The following is a 15,753-nucleotide window of genomic DNA, read 5'->3' on the forward strand; positions in this document are numbered from 1 at the left end:
TCTGAATTATTCATATTCACTAAATCAGATTCTTCCTAATCACTCTGAAGTATTGCTCCTTCCAGTGTCACAGGATTCTGTTTGCTATACAAAACTACTATTAACTGGAGAATATGCTAGGACATCTAAAAGAAAAATGGTTTTCACTAACATTTATCATAAATAATAGTAAAAGCGAACATTAACTGAATAGTTAGCATGTATCGGACACTGTTATGATACTATTGTATTTCTTTTTTTGGATTGTAGATACATGACTTTATCTTGTGCATATTTAAGACTTATGAGTTTTTCCATATTGCATTGTACAGAAAAATATTTTTATTGAAAATACTTATTTTTAACAATTAAATTTAAAATCACTAAAATTATTTTGATCAAAAGTATTTTTTAAAATTTGAGGATAACTACCTAAAGAATAAAAATGAGATCAGAAACAAACTTAGGAAGTTAGGAAAGGAACAAAATAATCCCAAGGAAAACAGAAGATAGAAAATGTGGAAGTTGAAAGCAAAAATTAATAGAAAAAAATACAACAGAAAAGATCAACAAAGTCTAGTTTCAAATCACTTAAAAGAAACACATACCTTTAGCAATACCAATCAAGAAAAAGAAAGGAGATATAAATACAGTAATTATCCTAGGAATAAAAAGAATATATAACTAGAGATTGAGCACCGATTTAAAAGACACAGAAAGACTTTTATAAACAACTTTATATTAAATTATATAAATAGATAATTAGAAATATCTTACCAAAACAGCCTAAGAATATACATCTATCTATGTGACATTGTTAAAAGAACAATCCCACAGGCAATACAATAACTGAAAACTGATCTAACAACATATCCAAAAGAAGGTATCACAACCAAGTTCCATTAATCTAAGGAAAGTGTGACTTGACATTTAAAAAAAAACTAATAACATAATTCATCACAGCAACATAGTAAAGGATAAAAGCTATATGATATTTTAACAGATGCAATAAAATTGATAAAATATATTTCCTTCGTATTGTAAAATGAACAGCATAAAAAGACAACTAGGATAACAAAAACAAAAAGTCATGACTGTATCTAGAACACAGAAAAAATATCACCACAAAACCCAAAAAACAAAGCAGGTGGGAGCAATGTGCTGACAAGACACCACTGCATCAGCATCTGCATGGGAGGAAGCAGAAAGAAACTATGGATGGAATTGAGAACACAGGAATCCCAAAAATATCAAAGGCTACTTCCCTGGAAATCACAACAGTCAGTTAGAGAACGGGGGCTGAAACTGGGAGAGATTCAGTGCAAAGGGTGCCCAAGTAGTTCTGAAAGGACTGGAAAACACTGATCCCTAATAACTCTTGAAACTAGTAGAATATCCCTTTCATGACAAAAATCCCACACTGAGGAGAAACAATTGGTAATCACATCCAAATTGAGCAAAGTAAAAATAGTAAGAGCAAAGGAAAAAGAAAGCCCAGATGAAATAAGGGAAAGCAACAGAGAAGCAGATTCCAGAAAGTATAAACTATCTCTCAATCCACACAGTTTTTTCTTTTAATGATTTGGAAAAAAACAGAAGAGAAAGTTCTAGAGATATACAGTGAGAACACCTTGCCTGACTCAGCCTCCACTAAAAGTTCCAGCAAGCTAATATATGTAAAACTAAGCAAAAGAAATGCATGATAGTCAAATTCTATATAGAATGATTATTTTTTAAACAAAAAAACTTAAAAGAACTAATATAATGTCCTTATAGAAAGATGTGCCTAATGTACAAGAACAAGCTTCTTAAAAAGAAACATTACAGAAAATAAGAGTAACATAAGTCTAGCTAATGCCTGTAACCCCAGCACTCTGGAAAGCCAGGCGGACAGCTTAAGCTCAGGATTTCAAGATCATCCTGGGCAACATGACGAAACACTGCCTCTACTAAAAATACAAAAAAATAGCCAAGCATGGTGGTGCATGCCTGTGGTCCCAGGTACTGGGGAGGTTGAGGTGGGAGGGTGGCTAGAGCACAGGAAGCTGAGGTTGTGGTGAGCTGAGATTGTGCCACTGCACTCCAGCCCACGTAACAGAGCAAGACCATTACTCAGGAAAAATAAAATAAATAAATGAAAGAATAAGTCAATATTAGAAAATCTTAAAAATTAATGAGCTAAATTGGGAACGAATTAGATAAAAAAGAAAAATGTATTTCAGAAATTTTTTTCTAAACTAAAAAAAATTAAAATAGTAAATGCCATAGAAATAGAAAATAAAACAAGATGTTAAAAGATTTTTTTTAAAAATTAGAAATAAGGAAGTTCATAAGGCACTATAGCCTATTTTTTAAAGTATCGAATGGAAATTCTAAAACTGAAAAACCAATGACTTAAAGAACTCAGTAGATGGTTTTAGTAACAAACATAGCAGAAGAGAGGATTAATTAACTTAAATGATCAACAGAATATAAACAAAAGAATGGGAACTAGGAGAGGAGAAACCTAATGGTATAATATGCATTAACTGGAGTTCCAGAAACATGCTAGAAGCTCCACAAACTCTAAGTGGAATTCACGCAAACTAGAAAAGACAAGAAAACCCACACATATACACACACTGAAGCACATCATAAGAAAACTGAAAACCACAAAGAGAAAATCTTAGCAGCCAGAGGAAAAAGACATATTACCTTCAAAGGAACAATAATAACAGTTTTGGCTGATTTCTCAACAAAAATTATAGTAGCCAAAAAAAAAAAAACCCAATAAAACTGACATCTTTAAAATCTTTAAAGTACTGAAAGTAACTGTTAATCTTAAATTCTACACCCAGCAAAAAATGTTCTTCAAAAATGAAGGCAAAACAGAGATGTTTTCAGACAAACTGAAACTAAGACAACGTGTCGCCAGCTGACTCATTAAAAGTAATAGCACAGAGTTCTTCGGGCAGAAAGAAAATGATCTCAAATGGAAACACGGAAATGCAAAAAAAATGAAGAATACCAGTGTAAATATAAGTAAACAGGAAAAAAAATACCGACTGGGCAAATCAATAAAAACATATTTTGGTATTTAAAATATATACAGAATGAAAGTACATCACACATAAATGCATCACAATAATAGAATCTGATGGGGAATTACTAGAGTTCAAGTCTGAGCCTAATTAGTCCTCAATATCTCTATCGAGACATAGGAAGGGTATAAATGATAGTCATATATTGAGGGGTTTTATCACAAATGAGACAAAAATGAAGTTTGACTACCTGGTTCCTAATACACTTGTATGTGAGAAAACTACTTTCTAGGCCTTAAAAATTAACATTATTTCCAAACCCTCATGAAATGTATGAAGTGAAACTTATAACCAACTAAACAACTTTTATATGAAAAATTGCAAGACAACTTACTGGTAGGAGAAATTATAGCTAATTTGCAACCATGTTTATAACCAGGATCCACTCCCATTAAGGTGCGCCCTGGAACAGGGCTTGTTAAAAGGAGCTGACGAAGATTCCGTCCAAACATCATTACTGATTCCTTCTCTGCATCTGATGTTAGTTTGGCTCTTTAGAAATAAAAGAAAAGAAGAAGTTTTTCATTCACTCAAATTTTCTTGCCAGAAAAGGAGCAGAATTCATTTTGCATAATTATTTTTCAAAGGAGAATTTATAACAATATAACTTAAGAGAAAAATACACAAAAATTATATTGAATCTATTTTCACTAATCACAGTAGTATATGATACCACAAGCAATTCTGAAGCAAGTCTTATAAGTTTATCATACCTACATTCCCTCTCGATCTGCTCTCTACTGTATATAAAAGCCTATGTATAAATATGTGTATATGTGAGAGAGTATACGCACATTTGAATGTCACATGAGATGCAAACAAAAGTAAGGACAGTAAATGAAAGTCAGGGAGAAACACCCCAGACAATGGAAACAGCATATGTAAAGGACCATGACTCATTATAGGAAAAGCAAGTAATGTCATATGCTAACATAAAAAGAACAGTGAGACGTAAGGAGAGGCAAGAAAAAAAAAAGACCACAAAGGGTCATGCATGTTCTTCTAAAGAGCTTGGATTCTATCCTGGAGACAAGATCAGCTGAAAGAAGTATACAAGCATGAAATCATGAGATGAGAATTTTGAAATGGCGATTTGTAATATGTATCGGAAAAGACAAGACAGAATAACAAGATCTTCTATGATGCTAGTTCAGTAATCTAGACAAAAAATGATGATGTCCTGAATTAAGACAGTCACCAAGGAGATAAAGAGCAGGAAAAATTCAAGATATAATAAAAGATGGCAAAATAGATAGCACTTTGTAACTGACAATGTAGAATTGATGACAGAGGTAGATGTGAAAAATGACACATGGATGAATGATCATGACAGTCACAAGAATAAGACATGCAGAAGTAGGCTATGCATAGTATACAGTGAACTAAATTAAGTGACTGCAAAATAAAATAGTCTAAAAAACAAACTAAATGGGAGTTTCCTCCTCTTCAATTGCTTTTCTGGTAAGTATTCCTATCAGGAAGCATATCTGTAGATAACACCTGCAAACTAACTTATAAACTGAAATAAGTTACATTATTTTACCACAGGCATTTTAGAAAAAAAGAGGGAAAGTACTCTTGTTTATCTACAGCTAATGGAATTCAGAAAAGGTTTATACATTAAATGATCCCATATCAAACTGTTTACATTAAACCTCAATGAAATTGTTCCACATGCAGTAAACCTACTCAAATCAAAAATATATGTGAAACATGTCAAAAGTCTCACTAGACATAAGCAACATGAGAAAACAATAAAAAGAAAAATAAAAAGACATTGAAATTTTAAATAAGATAATTTTTCCTTCAGGAATATCCAAATTCCTGATTTTTAAAGTGCATGCCCTACCTCTCAAAAGCAAAAGATGTAAGACAGCTTGAAATGAAATAGAATTCTAAAACAAACAATATTTTTAGGCTACGTCTAAAATGGATGAAATAAGAGATTAAATGACTTGGTAAAAATAAATCAGACAACAGAAATATGTGTCTTTTTTAATAGTACCTGCTCACTCCCTGCTATGAACCCATCTTAACACAATGGTGAAGTGCAGCAAATGAAAAACAAACCTTACAAAGGCTGCTAAAAATTCTAGAGAGGTTGAAGAGATGGCTACAAAACTACAGTTCTCAGATAGCCCTTGCTGAAGCCTACAAATAAATGAGAATAAAGAGAATCTATAATACTTTAGAAAGAATGTATTAGGGAATGTCTAGTTTCTAAAGATTGGGTACAAAAACAAGGGTTTCAGAGAAGCAAGAGAGAGGAGTTCTGCCTCCCTACATTTCTCTTCTTTCCATCTTCTGTTCTGAAAACAATTCCACCTCATCTCTTTTGCAGTTTTCATCTTTATTACTCTTTGTCCTCTTATTAGTCCACTCACATTGTCATTTTAATAATCTCCTAATATTTATTTATTATTACTGATAATTTTTCATCCAAACAACTCCCATTTGGAGTTAAAAACATACATTAGCTCCCTATCTTCAAGGTAATTGATTCATCATGTACCCTACTAAATTCCTTATGCTTTCTTTGGCTCTCTTACCTCTAAAAACTGCCTCTGACTAACTAACTTCTCCATTAACTTCTCAGTTTGCTTCTTCCAAGCCAGATTTCTAATCAATAAAACCACTTGTTTAGCTTGGTTGTCAAAGTGCAAGACTAGCATTGCAGAACTTGAAGTGGTGCACATTAAGTGGCCAAGATTTGAAAAACATTTCATAATTAAGAACTACTTTTATGATCTACGCATGTGAATGCATCTACAGATTGAAATCAAGCCTTAACTTTAACACTTTGTGATGCTAACTAAATTCTTTTGATTGGTTATGATTGGTTAATTAATCAACAAATATTTGCTACATGCTACCATATATAATAATAAGCAGTACACAAAATTAAATAAGACAAGATATATACCTGAATTCTCTACAGAGGAGAGGATAAATAAGGCGTTTAAAGGAATCATCCAGTGAATTATGTAAGATCTTCATTAACTCTGGCCTTGCAAAGCTACGTGGTCTCCACCTGCAAAAGAAGAAAAGCCCATACTAAAACTGATACAATAAATAAGGCCAGAAAAGGAGGGTGGAATACAGAAGGGGAGAAAAACTTTATGGAAGCCAAAGTAACATAATCTGTGAGAAAAGGCTGTGGTATCTGGAAATTATTATGACATTTGGAGTTTTTATTTTTAAAATCCTGGTAAAAATCTATGGTCAGATACAAAACAAGGAAAAAATTTCCTCTTCCGTGAAGAGTCTCCAAAGCATTATTAATAATGGCCAAAATCTTAAGATACAAGAAAGTCACCAAAAAATTATTATAGCACTGCTATAGACTGAATTGTGTCCCTCCCCAAATTCCATACCTTGAGGCCCTGACCCTTGAGGTGATGGTATTTGAAGATGGGACCTTTGGGGGATAATTAGGTTTAGATTAAGTCATAAGCATGGGACTCTCATGATGGAATTAGTGCCCTGATAAACAGAGAGTTTGCTCTTTCTCTCTCTTTCACCACCATGTGAGGGCATAGGAAGACTGCAGCTGTCTACAAGCCAGGAAGAGAGCCCTCACCAGGAAATGAATTAGCTGGCATTTTGACCTTGGACTTCTCAGCCTCCAGAACTATGAGAAAATAAACTTCTCTTGTAAAAGCCACAAAGTCTGTGGTATTTTGCTATGGTAGGCCAAGCTAAGACAAGCACGGTATCCTTCTTTCCCCCCTTTCTTTATCTCTTTCTGAGACTTAAAGTAGACTGAGCAAAGCAGAAAGACTGTTTTAACCCTTGCCTCTTGCCATTTTTGAATGGAACTTACTCTATTGCTCAGGCCACATTGCTCTACCGGACAGCATCTGCATACCTAATGAGGAGTATAAATGCCACAGAACCAACTGTTAATGAACACTGGAGAAAGAATGGAAGAGACAGGCACAAGCTAAAAGGACAAATGTAGTCTCACTGAAACTGTCCCTATAAACCTTATAAAATTAATCAGTAAAGAAGGGAGGGCTAGAAATGAAAATAAACAAGCTGGCAGCACATTCAGCGTCACTCAAGAGGTCAGCTCACTCTCTGACCTGCTTCCTTATGGTTGTCTGGTGCCTACTGTCCCAGAATCACATAGACCCTATTATAAGATTACAGCTCCCCTTAAGTGCTCTATAGTTAACAACCTGAACATTATGAAATGTTAAGTTTTCCATTTGAATATTCTTTCAGGTCCTGTGTACCAGTGAAACTACTGACATCAGCTAGTATGAAAGATGCCTGCAAGAAGTTGACTCACCAAAGAGTAGTTTCCAAATCCTGATAATTTTACCCCCTTTACTCCAGCCAATCAACAACCACAATTTTCCAGCTCCTTGCCCTCTATGATCCCCTTAAAAATCCTAGCCCAGGGCAGAGCACAGTAGCTCACATCTGTAATCCAAGAATATGGCCTCCTAGAGGCCAAGGCAGGAGGATCACTTGAGCCCAGGAATTCAAGACTAGTCTGGGCAACATAGCCAGACCCTTGTCTCTACAAAAAATAAAAATTTAGCTGGATGTGGTGGCGTGTGCCTGTAGTCCCAGCTATTTGGAAGGCTGAAGCAGGAAGATCGCTTGAGCCCAGGAGGTTGAGGCTATAGTAATGATTGGGTCATTACTCAATTACCCAGTCAGCTTGGTTGCAGTGGCCATGATTATGTCACTGCAACCCAGCTGAGCAACAGAGTGAGACCCTTTCTTAAAAACAAAAACAAAACAAACAAACAAAAAAACAGACAAACAAAAAAAACCCAGCCCAGAACTTTTGGGAAAATGGATTTTAGGGTCTTCTCTCATCTCCTCACTCAGTGCCCTGCAATCATTAAACTCTTTTCTCTGCTACAAACTCTGCTGTCTTGGTGTATTAGTCTATTACTACACAGTGGGCATACAAACCTCTTGGTGCTATGATACTATTCATTCTGTGTTTTCATCCATTTACAACATCTCTGCCCTTGCCCTCTTGAATGAAAACCATTAACAAAATATTAATTAATATTACGTTAAGGGTACTCTCATCCCCTTTACCTATCTTAGGCTAGGAAATGAACTAAATTTCACTGAACAAACATTTAAGCATTTACAATGTTTTATTCCAAAGAATACATAATAGCAACTAACTGAATCTCTTCCACAGAAGGTGTTACATAGCTTTTAAATTTTAATGAAGGTGCTTTTAGGCAGGATATACATCCTTCCTTCCACCTAAATCCCTGCTGCTCCCTAGTAGCCTTTGCCAGAAGGAATCAGGGATACACAGGAGTACAATTTCTCTACTCCATTGAAAAAGGCATGAATTCAACACACACGCCTTTTTGCAATGAAACAAATATTTAAACAAATGTACAGTATAATAAATGTAAAAATAGAAATAAATGTTAAAGATATGAAGAGCTCAAAAGCAGAAGTGACAGCAAACAGTAGCATAGTATACTAGTTAAAAATATGATCTGAGCCAGGTTGCCTTAGTTCAAATTCTGCTCCATTAGTTTCCTTTTTTTTTTTTTGTGAGACAAGAGTTTCATCTTGCTCTGTCACCCAGGCTGGAGTGCAGTGGCAAGATCTCATCTCACTACAACTTCCACGTTCAGGTTCAAGCCATTCTCCTGCCTCAGTCTCCAGAATAGCTGGGACTACAGATACCCCCGCCACCACGCCCAGCTAATTTTGTATTTTTAGTAGAGACAGGGTTTCACCATGTTGGCCAAGCCAGTCTCGAACTGCTGACCTCAAGTGATCTGCATGCTTCGGCCTCCCAAAGTGCTGGGGCTATAGGCATGAGCCACCATGTATGGCCTTGCTCTACTTTGATGGTAGATTTACTTAAGTATATCTGTGCTACAATTTCTTTATCAGTAAAATGGGAGTAATAATAGTCTACTTCGTTGAACTGTTGTGGGTTAATATATGCAAGGGACTTACAACGGTGCCTGATACATTCTATGTAAGTTTTTGCTGCTGCTGCTGCTGCTACTGCTGCTATTATTAATTTGGAGAATCCAATGTCAAGAAGGACTTCCCAAAACAAACATCCGAGATGGGTTGTTTAATCAATTGTAGTTTACCAAGCAAGATAAAAGAATAAGAGCATTCTGGGAAGAAATCATAGCATATGTAAAAGCTCAGAGGTAACTATAGGGTTAGTACTTCTAGGAAATAAAGCGGCAAGATCAACAGGAGGGAAGATGAGGCTAGAATATGTGGCAATGGCTGGATCATAGGGTCTTATACACAAAGCTATGGAGCTTGATCAGTTAGGAGAAAGAACACAGTTCTGAATCATGGAACAATATGCGAGACAGATAGTCTTTAAAGGCAGGAAGACCCTAATGGATTAATTTTTTTTAAATATGGGTCATTCCCTTTAAGCCCCAACCAAGATTTCCCCATTGCTTGCACAAAAAAGCCAGAAATCTTAAATATCACCTACCCATATCCTCTCAAAGTCCCAGTAGTTTTCTACAAGTCTCAAGATCCTTCCTTGGCTTTGACTGCTCAGCTCCCCTTCCTGGAACAGAGAGCTGTGGGTCTATTTAATACTTGAGGGTGCCTCAATTATACCCATTCAGTTGAACTTTAGACCGTCAGACCCAGCCCTGAAAGATAACAGCTATATTTATGTCCTATATTATAGAAACTCCTTTTTGCCCCTTACACAAAAACCCTTGCTGCCCTTCATCAGCTTCCTGGGATCTATTGAAGGCACTTAGCATACTAAGGGACCTTACTATTACTTACATCTTTAAACTTAAAGAAAATACAATGGGTTTGCCTTATAGGATGTCATCTAAACTTGATTCTTCCTCTAATTCGATAGTTAAATATATCTGAATAAAACTAAGGAGGTCCTCACTTAAACCAAATTCTACATTGCAAAACACGTGCTACATATGTTGCATGTAATGAAGCATAAAATTAAGATGAGGGATCACAAACTCCACCAAAGAAATATTCTCCACTTTGGCAAAGAAATATGCTCTCCCTACTTCATATAAGTAAAATGAAGAGAGGCTCCCTCCGCTGAGCTTTCTTTTTTCCACATTTAAAAGAGATACACTTTCCCTTAAATCTACTACATGAAAAACAGCAGCACAATTTCAGAGAATATAAACTGACTTTTCAAGTCAAAGACACAAGAATCTGCACGCTCAAAAAGACAAGTTCTGAAGCCAGGTAGTATGCACCTATAGTCCCAGCTAATTTGGAGGCTGGGGCAGAAGAACTGCTTAAGCCCAGGAGTTTGAGACCAGCCTGAGCAACATAGCGAGATCATGTTCTCTAAAACGTAGTTTTGTAAATTAAAACAAAAAAATTTTCCTTAGATATGTTTTTACCTAAAGAGCAAATGCAGAAACTTGGATTATTGAGGTTCTCACAAACACAGCAACTATTTCAGCATCTAAAAAGCTTAGAAATCCTCTTCAAACTTATTATAATCTTGTACTAGTAATATACGATTCCAAATGAGGAATTGTTCAGTTGCTGAATTCGGACCTATATATTATTTTTAATACTAACACATTAGCATTCAATTCTTCCTTGTTATGCTAATCAACTTACATAATAACAAGATTGCAATTTAAATCATTATTTGCCCTATTATATAGTACTTTATATATTTATAGTGTAATAGTAACTGTATCATATATCTTATTGTTCAAGCCACACAAATTTTTGTTGTTGAGACGGAGTTTCACTCTTGATGCCCAGGCTGGAGTGCAATGACACAATCTCAGCTCCCTGCAACCTCCACCACCTGGGTTCAAGCAATTCTCCTGCCTCAGACTCTCGAGTAGCTGGGATTACAGGCAGGCACCACCATGCCCAGCTAATTTTTGTATTTTGTATAGAGACAGGGTTTTACCATATTGACCAGGATGGTCTCAAACTCCTAACCTCAGGTGATCCTCCCACCTTGACCTTCCACGTGCTGGGATTACAGGTGTGGACCACCACGCCCAGCGACCACACAAATTTTATGCTTCACTTCACCTCTCCCTAACCAATCCACCCACCATTTAATCAGATACCTTGTCCCACCCATCTACTTCCTAAATATTACCCAAATATGTCTACTTATTCCCTATTGCTACCACCCTAGTCTAAGCTACCATAATCTTTTGCCCATATCTACTCTTGATTCCTTCCAAATAATTATCTACACTATAGCCAGAGTGATCTTAAAATGCAGTCTGATCAACACACTCCTCTATTTAAAGTCTTTATTGGCTATAAAAAAAAGTCCTTAGCATACCTGAAAGCAAAGTATGATCTAACCTGTCAACACCTCTATCTTAATTCCACGTTGCTTCTCTTCCTTCTCGAACTTCTATCTCTGACCTACCTACATGTCAAGTCCAATCTACTTAGGGTTCTGTTATAAGCACTTTTCTTCTTCTTCTTCTTACTGCACTTTTCCTTCGTAACCTCAACATACTCTTAACAATTAGTGTTATTCTCATTAAACTACATTGTCATCATGGACAAGCAGTATATTTGTCTAGTTTACAAGTAAATTCCAACATCTACCACGTAATATGAATGGATGAGTACATAAAGAAGAGGGTGGAAGAAACAGAAAAAGAGAGTAAAAAAAAGGAAGAAGAAGATTCATCAAGTAAGCATTTCCAGTCATTCACATGTGTTTAAAGGAAAAACAAGTGCTTTGAGAATAATTCTTTAGGTCCTAGAAAAGTGTTTCAGCTCTTAGAATTATTCAAATTAAGAAAAAATTTCAGGCCAGGCATGGTGGCTCATGCTTGTACTCCCAGCACTTTGGGAGGCCAAGGCAGGTGGATCACTTGAGCTCAGACGTTCAAGACCAGCCTGGGCAATATGGCAAAAATCATACGAAAAAATAAAAACTTAGGTGGGTGTAGTGGTACACACCTGTAGTCCTAGTTACTCGGGAGGCTCAAGGAGGGGACAGCTTGAGCTTGGGAAGCTGAGGCTGCAGTGAGCCAAGGTCATACCACTGCACTCCAGCCTGAGTGACAGAGTGAGACCCTGTCTCAAAAAAAAAAAAAAGAAAAAGAAAAACTTCCAAACCTGACTGAAAACTATATTACTATGCTATAGTGATGCAACATGTTATATTGTAAGCTAAATAATATTACAAATTTTTCAATTGAAGTAGAACTATATAAAATATAAATAAGCCATGGAAAAATAAATTGCTGTAAAAAAATTCCTTGACATTCACTTAGTCTAAAGATAATAAATAGGTTAAAAGTATGACATATTGTTTTTTTATCTATTGAGGACTGACTCTGATACTGAGTATTATGAATATTTACAGAAAAATATCGTCTTCAACTTACCGTGATTAAAACATTTCTAAAAAGAATCAGCACAATAATCCTACTACTTTGTAGTAACAGATACCATCAAAGGCCTGTTCTTCACCAGGCACTATGCTACACAGTTATATGGATTATCACTTAATTCTCTCAAATCTATAAGGAAAGTATTATCATTTTAAGGATGGACAAAACTGAGAAAGAAACTAAGTAACATGCCCATCACTACATGGCTACAAAGTAATATAACTGGAGCCGGGCACAGTGGCTCACGCCTGTAATCCCAGAAATTTGGGAGGCCAAGGCGGGTGGATCACGAGGTCAAGAGATCGAAACCATCCTGGCCAACATGGTGAAACCCCCTTTCTACTAAAAAATACAAAAATTAGCTGGGCATGGTGGCACGCACCTGTAGTCACAGCTACTCAGGAGGCTGAGGCAAGAGAATTGCTTGAGCCTGGAAGGCAGAGGTGCAGTGAGCCGAGATCGCCCCACTGCACTCTAGCTTGGCGACAGAGCAAGACTCTGTCTCAAAAATAAATAATTAAATAAATAATATAACTAGAATTCAAACTCAAATATGTCTACTTCTTAGGAGTTTCCTCTATGAAACTATCTCAGAGGTTTATCATATTTTAAAATTATCTAATTTCCTAATATAATTTTTTAAATCTAGGATTTGTTTTAGGCACATATTTCCTTTTTCTCTTCATTGGAGTTTATTTGCTTATTTATAAACAAAATAAACATTCATAAAAAATGACAACTAGTGGCCAGGCGTGGCGGCTCACACCTGTAATCCAAGCACTTTGGAGGCCAAGGCGGGCAAATCACCTGAGGTCAGGAGTTCAACACCAGCCTGACCAACATGGTGAAACCCCATCTTTAAAAAAAAAAAAAAAAAAAAGAAAGAAGGAAAAATGACAACTAGCCAGGCATGGTGGGTCATGCCTGTAATGCCAGCACTTGGGGAGGCTCAGGTAAAAGGACCACTTGAGTCCAGTAGTTCAAAACCAGCCTGGGCAACATGGCAAAACCTCACCTTAAAAAAAAAAAAAAAAAAAAAATTTTTAGCCAGTTGTACGCACCTATGAGCCCAGCTACACGGAGACTAAAGTGGGAGAATCGCCGGGCATGGTGGCTCAAGCCTGTAATCCCAGCACTTTGGGAGGCAGAGGCAGGTGGATCACGAGGTCAAGAGATCGAGACCATCCTGGTCAACACGGTGAAACCCTGTCTCTACAAAACATTAGCTGGGCATGGTGGCACGTGCCTGTAATCTCAGCTACTCAGGAGGTTGAGGCAGGAGAATTGCCTGAACCCGGGAGGCGGAGGCTGCAGTGAGCCGAGATGGCGCCATTGCACTCCAGCCTGGGTAACAAGAGTGAAACTCCATCTCAAAAAAAAAAAAAAAAAAAAAAAGGGAGAATCACTGGAGTCCAGGATACTGAGGCTGTAGTGAGCTATGATAGCACCTGTGCACTCCAGCCTAGGCAACAGAGTAAGACCCTGACCCTCAAAAAAAGAAAAAGAAAAAGGGAAAGACAACTATATAGAAAAATCTATACTATACAAGTAATATAAAGACATTTATTTGCCACTAATGAAATCATACTATAAATAAATGCTAATTGTAAACTGTCTTTTTAACCTAGTAAGACACATTCATACTTCAACTGTGGCTCTATTTCAACTTTTTCAAAATGGCTGCACAGAATTCCACCATATGGATATAACACAATTGGCTTAAGTAATTTACCTATTAACATTTAGATTATTGCTTTACTTAATGGTTGTTTGGTTAGTAGTATTTGGTTGTTAAGCAAGTTGGTACGTAATAGCTTTTAATGAATTAACAAAACAGTAATGCTGAAGGAGGTAACTGAGTTCCAAAAACACATGGTACTTATTCTCTAAGAACAATTCATCTAACTTTTTAAGAGTCATTCCTAGCAATCCCTTTATCCTAAGGTTACAAAGAGCTGCCTGGTGATGAGCTTTATCAAAATTTACATCTCTTGACTGCTAGGCCACTTTACTTACCTCTTTGTATCAGTTTTCTCACTGGCTAAATGGTGGCTACAAAACCTGCTCTATCAACTAAACACATTGTTGTGAGGATCAATTACACTCTGAAAAATTAAAACTAAAAGTAAAAAGTGTTATACAAACATGGTGCTATTTTAAAACATACCCTTAACAAATAAAAAGGGAAATAAAAAATTACATAAGCTCAGAAATTTCCTTAAAATATCTAATAAATTTAATGTTTCTTTCAATCATCCTTAATGTGCAACATTTATTCCCACATATAGAATGCTTAGAGGTTTATATTGTAATATCCAATAAGTTAATTTTTGTTTCCATCATCCTTAAAAAACTAAACACTTCAGATATGATATACACAGTATATGCTTGTTAGTTTATTTTTGCAAGGGAAAAGATGATCTTATAGAAGTTTCAAATAGTACAGAAAAGCAATGAAGTAGAAAAGTCCCTCTCCCCAGAGATAATCACTATCATAAATTCCTCATGCATCCTCCTGGATATTCTCTATTCAAACATGCATGACACATATACTTTTTTTTTTTGTTTTTAATGCAAAAGGGACACCATATACCTTGTCTATCACTGGCTTTTTAATAACTTTCATGTAATAGACATCTTTACATATCAATACATATAGATGTCAGTATCATATTTTAGAAAAGAAAGAAATAAAATTCTGTAAGTATCTGAAAACAGACCTGTTTTGGATGCACCACCTACAGAATTCATTCTTCACTCCATCAGAAATATCGACCTTAACTGTCAGTATCTTCAAATTTTCTCCACGGTTAATTGCAAGAATCTGAGTGTAAACATAAGGCAAAGACTAATAATCCAAAAAAATATATGAAACAAATCAGGCAGCTATGCAGCTGACAGCTATATGAATTTTTTACTCATTTATTTACCAAGAATACATTTAAAAACAATCATTTATTTACACTTTTTTCAAGTAATACACCTCCCTCATAAGGAAAACCCTAATAAGCTCTTAGAAAATAAAATACAAATACAAAGCCTATCTATCACATTTATAAGAAGAGACTTTGATGATCTAAAGTCTCATTTCAGATTCTACTAATTGAAATTTTTTGATCATCTGGAGTTGGAAGGGTATACTTTTTATGACTTGAAAAGATAACTTGTGCTAAGATAAATACAAACATGTAAAACCCTAGGTGCAATATTTAATAGCTACTAATTGTTACCATTCATTGAGCATTACTAATTATAGAGCATATCTAAGCACTTTGAATATATTAACTCAAGTAATCCTTACCACCACCAGTGATGTATTATCATCTACATTT

At 35.8% G+C, this 15,753-nt stretch overlaps 1 protein-coding gene across 1 annotated transcript in view; it reads right to left on the minus strand.

Moving 5' to 3' along the window:
* The window catches only part of SRBD1 (S1 RNA binding domain 1), a 222,713-nt gene that overhangs the window by 162,178 nt on the left and 44,782 nt on the right, over positions 1 to 15,753 (minus strand). The window contains exons 10-12 of the mRNA XM_032239455.1: positions 15,142 to 15,245; positions 5,983 to 6,090; positions 3,394 to 3,551 (exon numbers count right to left, since the gene is read on the minus strand). Coding sequence (XP_032095346.1) covers positions 3,394 to 3,551; positions 5,983 to 6,090; positions 15,142 to 15,245 — 370 coding nt within the window. The remainder of the gene's footprint in view (positions 1 to 3,393; positions 3,552 to 5,982; positions 6,091 to 15,141; positions 15,246 to 15,753) is intronic.

Source organism: Sapajus apella, unplaced genomic scaffold, assembly GCF_009761245.1.
Source record: "Sapajus apella isolate SASKATOON/1434 unplaced genomic scaffold, GSC_monkey_1.0 scaffold44, whole genome shotgun sequence".
Lineage (NCBI taxonomy): Eukaryota > Metazoa > Chordata > Mammalia > Primates > Cebidae > Sapajus > Sapajus apella.